This window comes from Lactuca saligna, chromosome 2 (assembly GCF_052625555.1).
Source record: "Lactuca saligna cultivar CGN05327 chromosome 2, ASM5262555v1, whole genome shotgun sequence".
In the NCBI taxonomy this organism is placed as follows: domain Eukaryota; kingdom Viridiplantae; phylum Streptophyta; class Magnoliopsida; order Asterales; family Asteraceae; genus Lactuca; species Lactuca saligna.
This window is the reverse complement of record NC_136418.1, coordinates 170,311,855-170,325,163: the sequence shown is the minus strand read 5'-3', so window position 1 is coordinate 170,325,163 and position 13,309 is coordinate 170,311,855. Positions and strand designations below refer to the sequence as shown.

Genomic DNA, 13,309 nt, shown 5'->3' with positions numbered 1-13,309 from the left:
TCCAAAGCAAGTTCTCGAGATGGAACTCTATAGGAACTTATCTTACAGAGGATGTCTAGTCCATTGCAATGTTGTTCTTGGAAGCCTTGGTTCGATCATGTTATCTTTTTATAGAGCCTAGTCTATGCTCAGTAAAAGACTTGAAAACGTTAGGAACAATTTCTTTCAAAGAGGGAACTCAGAAAGTAAAACCATTGTGAGTAAAACTCCAAACTCAAAAACATCAAAAGTAAAAAAAATTTAAAAAAAATTAAAAAAAAATGGCCATCTTTGTGGCTGCTTCCCATTGGCCATGATTACATGAAAATGGGCCATTATTGATTTAGGAGAGTTGGTGCACATGTAAATCCCATCCAGAATTGTTTTCTTTTGATCTATATATCTCTAGCTTCTCACTAGCCTATTTTTAATAGAATTCTCTTCTTGTTAAAAATAATGCCGGAAACAAAACATATATCGGATATCGAACTATTTTGAAGTTATTTCACCAAAAAACTGACAATGCATGCATGGTTAAAAACCATTTCGAAAACTAACATCATATAGGAGGCTCATATGACTAGCATATATATGAACTATTAGGAAGCCTCAATGCACAATAATTTTATAGAGTTAAATAGATTGCTACATCATTTTATAGTTCATACAAGTCTATTAATTTTTTTCTAAAATGCATTGAACTTTACAAAGTTCAATAAAATATTACAAAAACCAATTTATAATATATATATTTAAGAATTAGAAAACTTTTATTTTTCCAATTGAACTTCAAATCTATTTAATGTCAAGGTATTATCTCCCAATGATAAAGTTTCATCAATTGAATGACAAATAGATTTGTCACCATAACGATTTTTTTGCCACTTTGCAAGTTTTAGTGAATCATATATAGATATTGATGCATAATGACTGATAAAAGAACAAACAAAAGAGATAAAATTATCCCATAAAATTGATACTTAGAACAAACAAAAGAGAAATAAAATTATCCCATAAAATGGATACTTAGAGAGTTCGAAAGACAAAATACAAATAAACTCTAAAATAACATAGAATTACTCCCTTGCAAAGCACACCAGTCACTCCATAGCTTTAAAACCTTCTTGAGTTACTCCCATCAATCTCCAAGTGTCGTGAACTAGAAGCCTGATCAGATGAAGAGTCATGATTTTAGAATATCTTAATACGATTTAGCTTCCAGTATTATATATGGCAGATAATTGTCAAAAAATTTCACCATGTCATACTTCAAATTTCATTATTGGAACAATAAAGTTCATATGACCATATGTTCACTTTTGGTTTTTCTAAAATAAACACAAAAGAGAACGCTTTGAATTAAATTGAAATGTCTAGCTACTATAAGCCACATGTTCTGGCTTGTAGTAGCACAAATGCCAGTCAAAGATTTATGCCTTATAAAGTTAGAGATAATATTTCCAAATGAGAAATCAAATATCCTCTTATATTTTCTTCCTACTAATCCTCCTACTCACTAGATCAAATACATGAATGTAAAAATAATATTCAATTCTTACATGTTATTGCGTTAAAGGCATGTTACTTTTCATGGAGTCTAGATCTGAGGAGGCAAGAGTTTAAATTACCATTTAAAATATTAGAGAAATTAGATCCATCTTGAGGATCTTGTCTTCATAATTTTCTTTAGTGATTTATAGCCAAATCAACTTCTATATAAAAACCAACTTTTAGTTTTTGGTAATTCGTGTTCTTAATTAAGTATAAATAATATATAGTCACGTGTTGTGCATTTGTGTATTTAAGCTAGCATAGAGAAAGATTATCCTTTTGAAAACCACAGGAGATCAAATATTATTCACAATTATATAAGAGAAGATATAGTTAATCGATCATATCTTAAGATTTCTTTTTGGAACAGCAGTCAATGTATTAAAGCTCTTAGCAAAAGACTAAGAGATAGACAAAATAAAAATATTTACAGGTATATAGAGTTAATAGCAATTTTTAGATCTTTATATTAATCTGCTCGATTTCCACCTATAAAAATGACTTAAAAACTAGTTACACAAACAAACTATAAATCAGTTTTCAATACTAAAACAAACTCTTTGTGGTATAAGAAAAAAAAACGATGTCAAAATAGCTAAATTCAGGGAACTTTGTAAATGAAAAAATGAAAAGAAAGTAACCTGATTCGACGACTGAAATGGCCATATTCCATGAGAAGTCATGGATAATCCAAGCCCAGAACCTTTATCTTCAACTGAGTCCCCAGCTATCCCCATAGAACCAGAGATTGGGACAATTGGCATTGAGTTTGCAGCCTCCACCAGATGCCTTTTCGACTGCTCTTCAATGTTCTTTTTCAGCGCCTCCATTGCTACTTTCAACTGCTCAAGTTCTGGTAATCTCAGGTTCTCAATTGGAGCTTCCCACCAGTGATTATCTTGGCCTGCTTTCCTGATCTCGCTAAGGTGTTCACTTTTGTTCTTCTCAAACTCAGATTGACTAATTACATAAGTAAGCTGCCTATTGAGTTCGTTAATTTTTGCATTACGATGAGCATCCATAAGTTGAGATGTGCTAGAACTTGGTGGAAGGTTTTGTGAGAGGAAGCGATCAACAATCATCTCAACAGATGGATGGCCGAAGGAGAACACCTTTTTACCTGGAGAAAAGACGATGATTGTGATTTCAACCCCACACAAGATGCTTAGTTCGCTTGCTTTCTTGAAAAGGCCAGCACGACGTTTGGAGAAGGTAACCAATAAGTTACTTTCTTTCGCCATTCTTGTCATCTGAATCTTTTGGCGACCTTTGGTCTTTCGGGGCATCATTGCAAAGGACTTGAGAGGACTTCTCCACGTAGAACTGTAGGACAAGTAAGGCAGGCTGGGTTTTTCTTTCCTTGATCTCTTTGAAAAACCTTGAAGGATATATTTAAAGGGCTCATCTTGCGACATGTGCTGGATCCACATATGATACCACTAAATGTATTCCCATGTATGCATTTGATATTTCAAATGCAGATTTAATTCCATATAGCTCGCGTTTAGATGGTTTTCCAAATTGAAGAATAAATTTGATTTTTTATTGGTCAGTGTTGTAGAACTTTTTTCCAGACTTCTCTTTGAAATGAATTGCTTTGACCATATAATGAAATTTATTAATTGCAAATATGGTTCATGAACCAGTTCGAAATACAGTCAAGATCTTCCAAATATGTAATGTACAGCACTAACAAACCAATAAATAAAATTTACTTTTATCCCCGACATAATATAAGGCAATTACATTGAAATTGTAGGGACACGATCCAGAAATTTTCTGCCAATAATGACTAATCGAGAAATTTGAAAAGTTAGGATGTGTCATGATCCCAAAATTCACTACCAATAAAGACTAATGGAGAACTAACTAGGGTGGCATCAAAACCGAAAACCCAAACCAATACTTAAAATGATGGTGCGATAAAACGACAATGATGGTGCGGTTTTTAATTTTCATAAACCGAATGCAAACGGTTTGTTTTCGGTTTTATTGTAGAACCGCCCCATGAATGATTCAAGTCGAACCACTTTTAAAAATTCAAAATATCATATGTATTGCATAATAGATAATTATATATGCATATTGATTTTAGAAAAGCTTATGAACAGTAACATGGAGCCAGCCGGTTACTATTCATCGGCTGGTCAAAGATGGTTGTGGCTGGATATTTGTGGTTCCTTTTGGTTGGTCAACTAATGCTCAGTGTCATTGGTTTCCTCTAGCAATAATGCTACATGTTCTTTTCCGATTGCGACCATATTCTCCACCGCTATAGATATTGGCCCTCATCTTTCTAATTCCCCATTCATCTATAGTATTTTCTATGTTCAATGCCGGAGAGCCCCAGTCGCTCATCGGTGTCATTGCCTTTGACGACGGCCTCCCCTATTTCTCCGTCTTCAAATGTTGATTGCTTCCTATGGCTTACCTCTTTGTTATCCTGAAGGCACTGCCTTTGAATCGTCTCTTTCTACTCGAAAACTCTTTCTCACATATGCTCCTTTAACCTCTAAATCATAAAAGATCGGAGATTGATTGTACTCTATTTTTTTATCGATGAAGGAATGCTGAAAATCACGACCGAGTTTTTGTTCCCCCTTCATATCCTGATTCTTATTCTACCTATAATGTGTGTTTTCCTTATACATACTTACCCTAGACTTCAAAACATGATTAAACAATATTCAAAATAAATGCATAAAATTATACAAGTTAACATTTTAATGTAAAAGATTATAGAATATATATATATATATATATATATATATATATATATATATATATATATATATATATATATATATATATATATATATATATAAGTGGCTAAAAAACATAACAATTGCCTGTATAAATGCAGAAAATTACACATAAATGCAGAAAATGACATAAAAAATCTATTTGTTGTAGAGAGTTACAAAAAATAAACTTTACATGCATAAAAAGACACAAAAAAATTACCCTTTATGCAAAAATTTTAATATATTTTTTGGTTTTATATTTCTTGACTTAAAGGTACAATCAATGTTCTAAATAACGTAAGACTTGATTTGGCAGCAATATCAAGCTTCAAGCTTTTCTGAGTCTTGACGGACCATGTCGTTTGTAAGGCATGACATAAGGCGGCAATTTTGTATATAATTAATATTTTTATATGTATTTTCAACTATTATTCATTTGGATACGCATATATGAGTTAAGGTGGCGTTTTGGTAAAGTTTGGTGGCATGTACAAGCCTTGGAGCCATGGCATTGGATACAATGCTATTTTACGCACACGAATGGCACAAATCAAAGAAGATTCTTCCTTAAAACCCATTTTATTTATACCCCTAAAGAAATACTATGTTGATGCAAAATTCTAGGAAGACAGTAACCTGAATGATCCATCACTCAAAGATTGACTTGCTTTAACGCAAAAGTTGACTAGGTGAGTTGAAGGGTAAACCTAATGATAGTAGATATAAATTTAAAGGGCAATACCATCATTCTTCCATAGTTGTAGCAATAAAATATAAAAGTAAGGTGCTATAGTACAACATTTATTTCTACATGTGACTATTTATAACTATAACATGTATTGTGTATTTTTAGGGAAGAATAATCAATATACCATCAGTTATTTTTATTTTATAGCATGTGCTGTACTTTCAAGTTTTTAAGGCTTTGTTCTTAAAATAATTTAAGCTCTATAGGGATATTGGTCACTTAGGTGGATGTAGAAGTTAACAAAATTCAACAAAAGGGACAAAAGGACATAATTATCATTTTGTTTATAATGGAAACAAGTGCTATTTTTTTGATTTAGAACATTTTGTTGGTATCATTTTTTCATTTAGAAATGATTTAGTCGGTTACTAACAACATTATATCTCAGTGCATCATTCACATACTTAAGATGATTAGAAAAACCAATTCATAATATTATAAAAAGTGTTTGTTGTTATCATTTTTTCATTCAAAACTAACTCAGCCAAATACTAAGAGTATTCTATTTGTATTGCTATCATATTACTTATCTTAAGGTATTTTAACAACACTATTCAACAAAATGGACAGTAGATGCACTAAGTCCCTAATGTATGCCTAGAATCCGACCAACCTAAATGCAAGTGTAACATCCCAAAATTTAAGATCCAAAAATTTCATTTTTAACTAAGTTATTATAAAATCAATAGTATAAAAACATCCATAATGTCATCCCATATCAAAACCAATATGTCATAATCAAATCATTTCATAATGAAGCAATATCAAAGTATAATCTCAAAGATGTCATGTGCGGAAAATCTTGTGTGATGCGTTGCAGTCATGTCGATTCCTTTCCCTTTGAAGAGGAAGTACCTGAAACCAAAACTAAAACTGTAAACATAAAGCTTAGTAAGTTCCTCCATCATACCACATACCTTATAATACACATATTACCTAGCATATCTGGGTGTTGGCCTACCCCTTCGGTCTCTTTCAAGCAGTAACCAAGGATTATTTCACCCCTAGCACTACCACATAATACTCTAGCATATACATATATATATATATATATATATATATATATATATATATATATCACATACTGTGTAGCATATCTGGGTGTTGGTCTACCCCTTCGGTCTCTTTCAACCGACAATAAGGTCTATCCTACCCTTCATACCACTATCGTATAATAACATAACATACTAACACATAAACATAACAGATAGTGGCATACCAAACAATTATCATAAATATAATCATCTCTACTATAATCAAATACTAGCGGGTCGGTATTGGTGCCTTTGACCCACTCCTATTGGAAGGTAACTCACCTCAAATGTCGTGAAATAGTTGAACTGTCCTCGGCTCTGAAATTTGCCCCACTCAAACTCCTACACATAAATATCTCCTTTAGCAGCCTCTTTCATGCTCATAACCCTTTAAGGGTCAACTTTGGTCTAAGTCAAAGTCTGGGTCAATACCCTGGTCAAAGTCAACCTCTTGGTCAAAGTTAATGTTTCGAGTTGACCCATCAACTTGTCGAGTTCCATAAATCATAAAACTCAAAACATGCGATCCATTTTGTTGAGTTCTTTCACAAATCTTAGAGTTCCTACTATCCATGGCATCTGGACTTTCACATTCTACTCGTCGAGTCATCCTTAAACTCGTCAAGTTTTTCCCTTTACAAAATCGGGAAATTTCGACCCAACTCGTCGAGTTCCTATATGGACTCGACAAGTTCTTTAGTCTATTGAGCCATCTGAATAGATTAAGCTCATATCCTTCAGATCGAAGTTCCATACTTCATCTACATACTAAAATTGTCCTTTTAAGGGTAAAGTTTCCAACTTTACCCGTTAATAGCCTTCCTTAATGGATTTAGCTGAAACCCTAGTTCCTTAAGACCTAGATCTTGATCAAAAAGCCATACTACTACAAACCAAAGCATAAAAACTGAGATTTGGACCCTAGACACTATAAGAACACATAAAGTCCTTGACTTTCCATCCATGCATGGCCTTTTGGGGCTTAAAAGGCCAAAATGACACCTTAAAGCTTACATGGGGCCTCAATGGCCATAAAGTTTGCACCTTTATTCCATGAAGGACCTCCATGGTTCCAGATCTTATGATATACTCATTTGGGACATCCATTGCCCAAAGGTCATGCTTCTTGGACCAAAAACTCAATAAAAGTGAAGATGAAGAGATTTAAGCATACTATAGACAAGATAGAAGCTTTATACCTCTAATAAACCAGAAATGAAACTAGACTTCTAGATCTAGTCTTCTCCAACACTTCCTTGCTCCTTCTTCAAGTTTCTTCTTATTCATAACCACAAGAATGCACAAAAAAATGGATCAAAGCTCTCAAAAGTGTATTAGGGTTTCGTGGCTAGGGTTTAGGACGATGGAGGCTGCAAATGAGGCCATCCTTTGGAGGTTAAGGTGTTTAAATAGGGTGCTAAACCCTGCAAATTAGGGTTTCATTCTGGCAGCCCTACTTGTCGAGTTAAGTCCCTCAACTCATTGAGTAGACTTTAAGTTTCGCGTCCAAATTCCAATCCTACTCGAAGAGTTTGGGGCCTCCAACTCGTCGAGTTCCTCTACAAAAAATGAATAAATTGATTTAAAATACATACCAGGAACCGGGCGTTACAGCAAGCCAACATATTATTGAAGTGCACAATGAATTTTAGCTCTAAAGAACATTTGTAAAAGCGCTCACTTACCTAGAAACAATGATAACATAATATTGATAACAAGTTGTTAATATAGTTGTATGAATTGTTTTAGTGTCATTTCTAAAATCAAATTAACTTTAATAACTCTAAAGTTATGTAATTGAAGTTCACAATCAATTTTAGCTAAAAGAATTAAAATAAAAAATAAAAAATAAAAAATAAATAAATAAATAAATAAATAAATAAATAAAAACTCTACTTACCTCGAAAGAATGATAACACAATGTATAGCAAATTATTAATAAAGATTTATGAATTGTTTTAGTGTCATTTTTAACTAAAATCAAATTATCCAAGATCAATTTTAATGTATTTAAAGTTAAGTTATTAAGGTGAACAATGAATTCATCCTCCAAAAAATATCTATAAAAAATTTTTACTTGCTTAGAAACAACTGTAATCTAGTAAAATAAAATGTTTTTGTGTCATTTATCAAATTAAATAGTTCAAAACCAACTTTAATATCTCTATAGCATTATGTTATTGATGTGTACAATAAATTGCATATCTAAAATAATATATGTGAAAAAACTTGTAACACCCCGACTCTCAGGTATAAACTTCTCAGTCTTATATTTCCATTTTTAAAGGTCGACTCGACGAGCTGGATGCCCTAACTCGTCGAGTAGGAACGGATTTGGCTGCATGTTTTAAGTGACCAACTCAACGAGTTGGAGGACACGACTCAATGAGTTGGAGCTGGAGGATGAAACCCTAATTTCTGGGGTTTTGCACCCTATTTAAATAGTCATTAGCCTCCCTTACAGCCCCCTTTGAGCTTAGAAACCCTAAATCATGTTTTCTCTCTATATTTGTGTGTTTTTAAGCTTGGAAGTTGGATCTTAATGAAAGAGCTTGAAGATCAAGAAGCTTGGAGCAAGGAATGGTTGAAGATCCAAACTCTACTCCACTTTTAGCATCACTTGAAGGTAACAAGTCGTTACCTTGAGCTCCTTTCTAGCTAGATCTCATCATGCTTGAGATTAGGGCTATTTTAGCATGACTGGTGATTCATTTTTGGTATTGAGCATGATTAGAAGTTGCAACTTCAGATATAGGCTCATCTCGGTCCTTATAATCATAAAGCATCGACCTTTAGCAAGATAATGCCTTTTCCCCACCTAAAACTTCTTCTTTAGCTTGATTTTGGCTTTAACACCTTGCATGTACGTAAAGTTTGCAACTTTATGTAGGAAGTATGCCATAGGAGCTTAGATCTCCAATATGGAGCTTTGGGGTGGCCTAAAATCATATGAATGGAGAAAGGACTAAAGGAACTCGACGAGTTGCATGGCCAACTCGGCAAGCCCGATGAAGATTAGTCGTTGAATGCTCTACATGAACTCGGTGAGTCTGCAAGACGACCCGACGAGTCAGTTAGGGTTTTCTAAATTGGTGAACACTCATGGACTCGACGAGTCAACTGGGGGTTTTCACGACTTCTCGAGTTTTGGAAGGACTCGATAATTCAATAAGCTGCACTCAACGAGTTGGGTCAACAAGGACTATCGACTTTAAGCGTTGACCTTAACTTTGACTAAGGATGGACTAGTTGACTTCCGGGGTATTTTAGTAAATTGGAAATTTATGGAATGGTTTTATGGTAAATATAGGTGGTGGAGTTCGTAGCTGTGATTCGATAGTTTGATCTTATCACTTCAGTTCGACAGATGCGGGGTGAGTTATCCTCACTATACTTAGGGGTCGAAGGCACTAATGCCAACCTATTAGATCTGATATCCTAGTAGTTGGTGATATGTTGAGTGTGAGTTAGTTATGCATGCTATGCCAGCTTGGTAGATCTGTAGGACTACCTGTGTTACTATTTGATTATTTGTATGTGCATTAGTTATGTCATATGTCAACATGTTATGTGGAATGGTTTGAGGTTGTGCTGCTCCGTGCGGTAGCCAACAAATCCTAGAGTATTTAAGATATGAGCTGAGGGCCATGCAGGGCATGCCAGACTCATACTAAGGACTCAGGAGCATTCCATATACGAGTTGATGTCGGGAAGGGCATATCAGACTCGTATTGTGGGCTCGGTGGCAAGCCAGATGTGAGTAGTGAGCCCGGAAGGCAAGCCAATCACACTATAGGCCCAGCGGTAATCCATTTTGTAGAGTTGTGGACCCATTACATGAGGTTATTTGTATATGTGATATTTGTTGTGTATCAGTATTTTGGAGGAACTCACTAAGCTTTGGGCATACAGTTTTAGTTTTGGTTTTAGGTACTGTTAAAACCGTTGTCGTGCACGATTTAAACAAATAAAAATATAAATAAAACTACTCTTTTGCACTAACAGGTAGTAATAGTATGTAGGATCGGATCCTCAGGGACACGTCCTAAAAGTATTTGCCTCTTTGCGTAAGGCACGATCTAAATTTTGACAAGTGAATAAAACATAAAGGGGGGGGGGGGGGGGTATTTCTGAAAATTTAAACTAAAAAGAATCAAAAATGATAAAAGATTAACTGAATTTAAAAGTAGTAAAAATTTAAATAAGAGAAAGCAATTCTAGTTTCGCGGTGACTCCCCTGATCATATAACTAACCTTCAACATAATATTTGATTATGCACTTGTTCAAACGGGTACTGAAGTTTATTAACAAGCTCTAATGACCTCTATTACAAAAATTATTTAATCAAAATAAGTTCTTTGAATTAAACCTAACTTTTTACCAAATTAACCAAACAAGCTCTTGCTTAACAAAGAAAATTTGCATTAAACACAGTGTAATTTCCCAGTAAAGTCCAATACCTCTCATAAGCTCGGAGGCGTAAAAACTTGTTTGATCAATCCGTATTAAGGTTAACCCTAAACACAGAATTAATCTAATATATGTCACTTTTTACCAATTAATCTAGAAAATTACAGATCTAAGCAATTAGATGACTAGAATGATTCACAAACAATTTAAGTGGTCAACAGAAAGTGAAATCAAAATCAAACACTCATTTAAACACAAAATTAATCAAACTAAACAGTAATCACAGTCAAACATAGTGCCTAATGATTAATCATACGAAAATGTTATATCTTGAGAAACTGAAATCTGAGTTTTTAGCCTGACATGGCCAATAACGGATTACAAACAGTAGAAAATAGAGTCTAAATGATAAATCTTACTAAACAATGACAGGAAATTGATTCGTCTCCTTTAGATCTGCGTTCTTCACTTGAAACCCTCTGAAAATCACCTTAGAATCGCCATGAATCGTCAATTAGGGTTACTAGACAAATCTGTGGCTCTATTTATACGTCCAACTGTAAAAAGGGTGAGCATGCGATCGCATAGGGACAACCTGCGATCGCATGTATTGCGGAAAATGCATCACGAGCCCTTTAAATGAAGTACGTTACCATTTCGATGCATTTTGGCCAACCTGCGATCACATGTATCTATTTTTCTCAGCCTGATGAATTTTTGGCACGAAAAAACCACGAAGCGAAGCTACGAGCCAACCTGCGATCTCATAGGGAAAACATGCGATCGCATGTTGTCATTTTTCGCATCTTTTGATCGGCGTTCCACCTACCAAGTAGTTCATGATCATTCCTCGGCATCCTTCCTTGGTGTAGACTCCAGTTAAGCTCCAAAGCATCCATTAACGCATCCCAGACGCATGTATTCATCCATGCGATCCAAATTACCCAAAAAATCATAAAAAAACGTGAGCAGTACGGACATTCTACAAAATAATTACGAAACACACAATACATAATAATAATCGGAAGTTAGTTAGCATTTTATGACAAATACCAAGGAAATCGTGCTCAAAGATGCATATAAAATGCGTCTAACAGGTAGCTCAGATGATCGAGGGAAGGCAAATGTGTGATCGTACAACTCCTCACATTTATGACTTTATTTATGGGATACTATGATATTACACTATTTTGAAAACAAGTTTTGTAATATTTAATGGTTTTGAAATGTTTTTAAAAAGTTTAAATTTAGCATGATTTTTATGGATGTTACAAAACTGTACTTACCTAGAAAGAATGATAATGTAACGTTGATAACAATTCGTTTAACCATAGTACCACTGTAATGTTGATAACAATTCGTTTAACTGTATTATCAGTGTCTCTTAATTTGATCAATAAATGCCACCAAAAAGAATTTTAGAAAAGGAATGGCAAGGTCATTAAATATCCCTCACACACCAAAACGTTTTCAGATATATATCTTACATTAGAGTTAACGACGTTAATAAAGACAAGTTATATACAAAGAGAAAGAAATGATTTTTTATTGGCTATGGTTTTTGGATGACATAGGGTACCGTTTTTTGTAGTAAAGGGTCCCAATAGAAGGCAAGAACCGACTGCAATGGAATTTTCTCACCGATTATGAAGATGACCAAAATTAAAATAGTTCTTGGAATTATCATTACGGAAGATTTACATCTAAAGTAATTGGATGTGAAGAAAAAATATATTGAATGGTGACTTTGATTAAGATATATACATCGCACAATCATAAAAATTTTAGATAGATGGAAAAGAAAACTTAGTATGCATGTTGGAGAAAAAATTTATAGGTTTAAGCAAGCTCCAAGGAAGTGGTACTTGAAGTTTGATAATTTCATGAAGATGAATAGGTACATGAGATGTGAGAGTGATCATTGTTGCTACCTAAAGAAGTTAAAATCATCTTACACCGTCCTCTTACTATATATATATATATATATATATATATATATATATATATATATATATATATATATATATATATATATATATATATATATATATATATATATATATATATATATATATATATATATATATATATATATATATATATGTTGATGACATGTTGGAAACTTATAGGTAATAAGGACCAAAATAAAATGAAATAAAATAAACTTGGCAAACTTTGGTCATTAACGAACAAAAATCATCATATGGAAAAATTTGACATACTTAAAGCCAGTAATTTCGAAAAAAACCCTAACTTTAGTTCTAAAATTAGTAAATGAATTAATTTTATATTTGCTCGCTTTAGTTTTTAAGTTAGAACATTACAATTTTGGTCCATTTCTCTCATTTTGGTTGTTATTGTGTAATTATTTATTATTTGTTTTAATAACTAGGTTTCTGCTTTTGTATATTTTAAATTGTTTTGTATTCATATATCTCAACTGTATAACTTACACAAGTAATTATACATACCATCTAAAATATAGAATTAACGAAATCACCTAACGCAGAACAACTACCACTATTCTAATTATTTAAATGAGATGGATTTATAATTTGACAAGAATTTAATGAGATATATGTATGATTTCAATTGTCGTCTCAAGTTATTGCTTTCTTTTGTATAATATAAATATAATTAATTTGTACTTTATATACTAAGAAATACTTTAAGTTTAAAAGTTCAATCAAACCTATCATATTGTTGCATAAAACCTTAAAGAACAAATGTTAAATAATTATTTATATAATGTAATGGTACATGGTCGTTTATCCTGCATATAATTCAAAGATTCGTATATCAAAGTAAAACCATTTATTGTGAAAATAAAAAATAAAAGTTT

General features: G+C 33.2%; 1 protein-coding gene across 1 annotated transcript; it reads right to left on the bottom strand.

The window, feature by feature from the left end:
- Positions 1-1,024: 1,024 nt before the first annotated feature.
- Positions 1,025-2,978, bottom strand: LOC145029332 (agamous-like MADS-box protein AGL62). The gene is made up of 2 exons (XM_078977900.1): positions 2,172-2,978; positions 1,025-1,146 (listed from the first exon to the last, which is right to left on the bottom strand). Exons 1-2 carry the CDS (start codon positions 2,958-2,960, stop codon positions 1,093-1,095), a joined length of 843 nt encoding a protein of 280 aa, XP_078834026.1. The 5' UTR covers positions 2,961-2,978; the 3' UTR covers positions 1,025-1,092.
- Between the last annotated feature and the right edge of the window lie 10,331 nt (positions 2,979-13,309).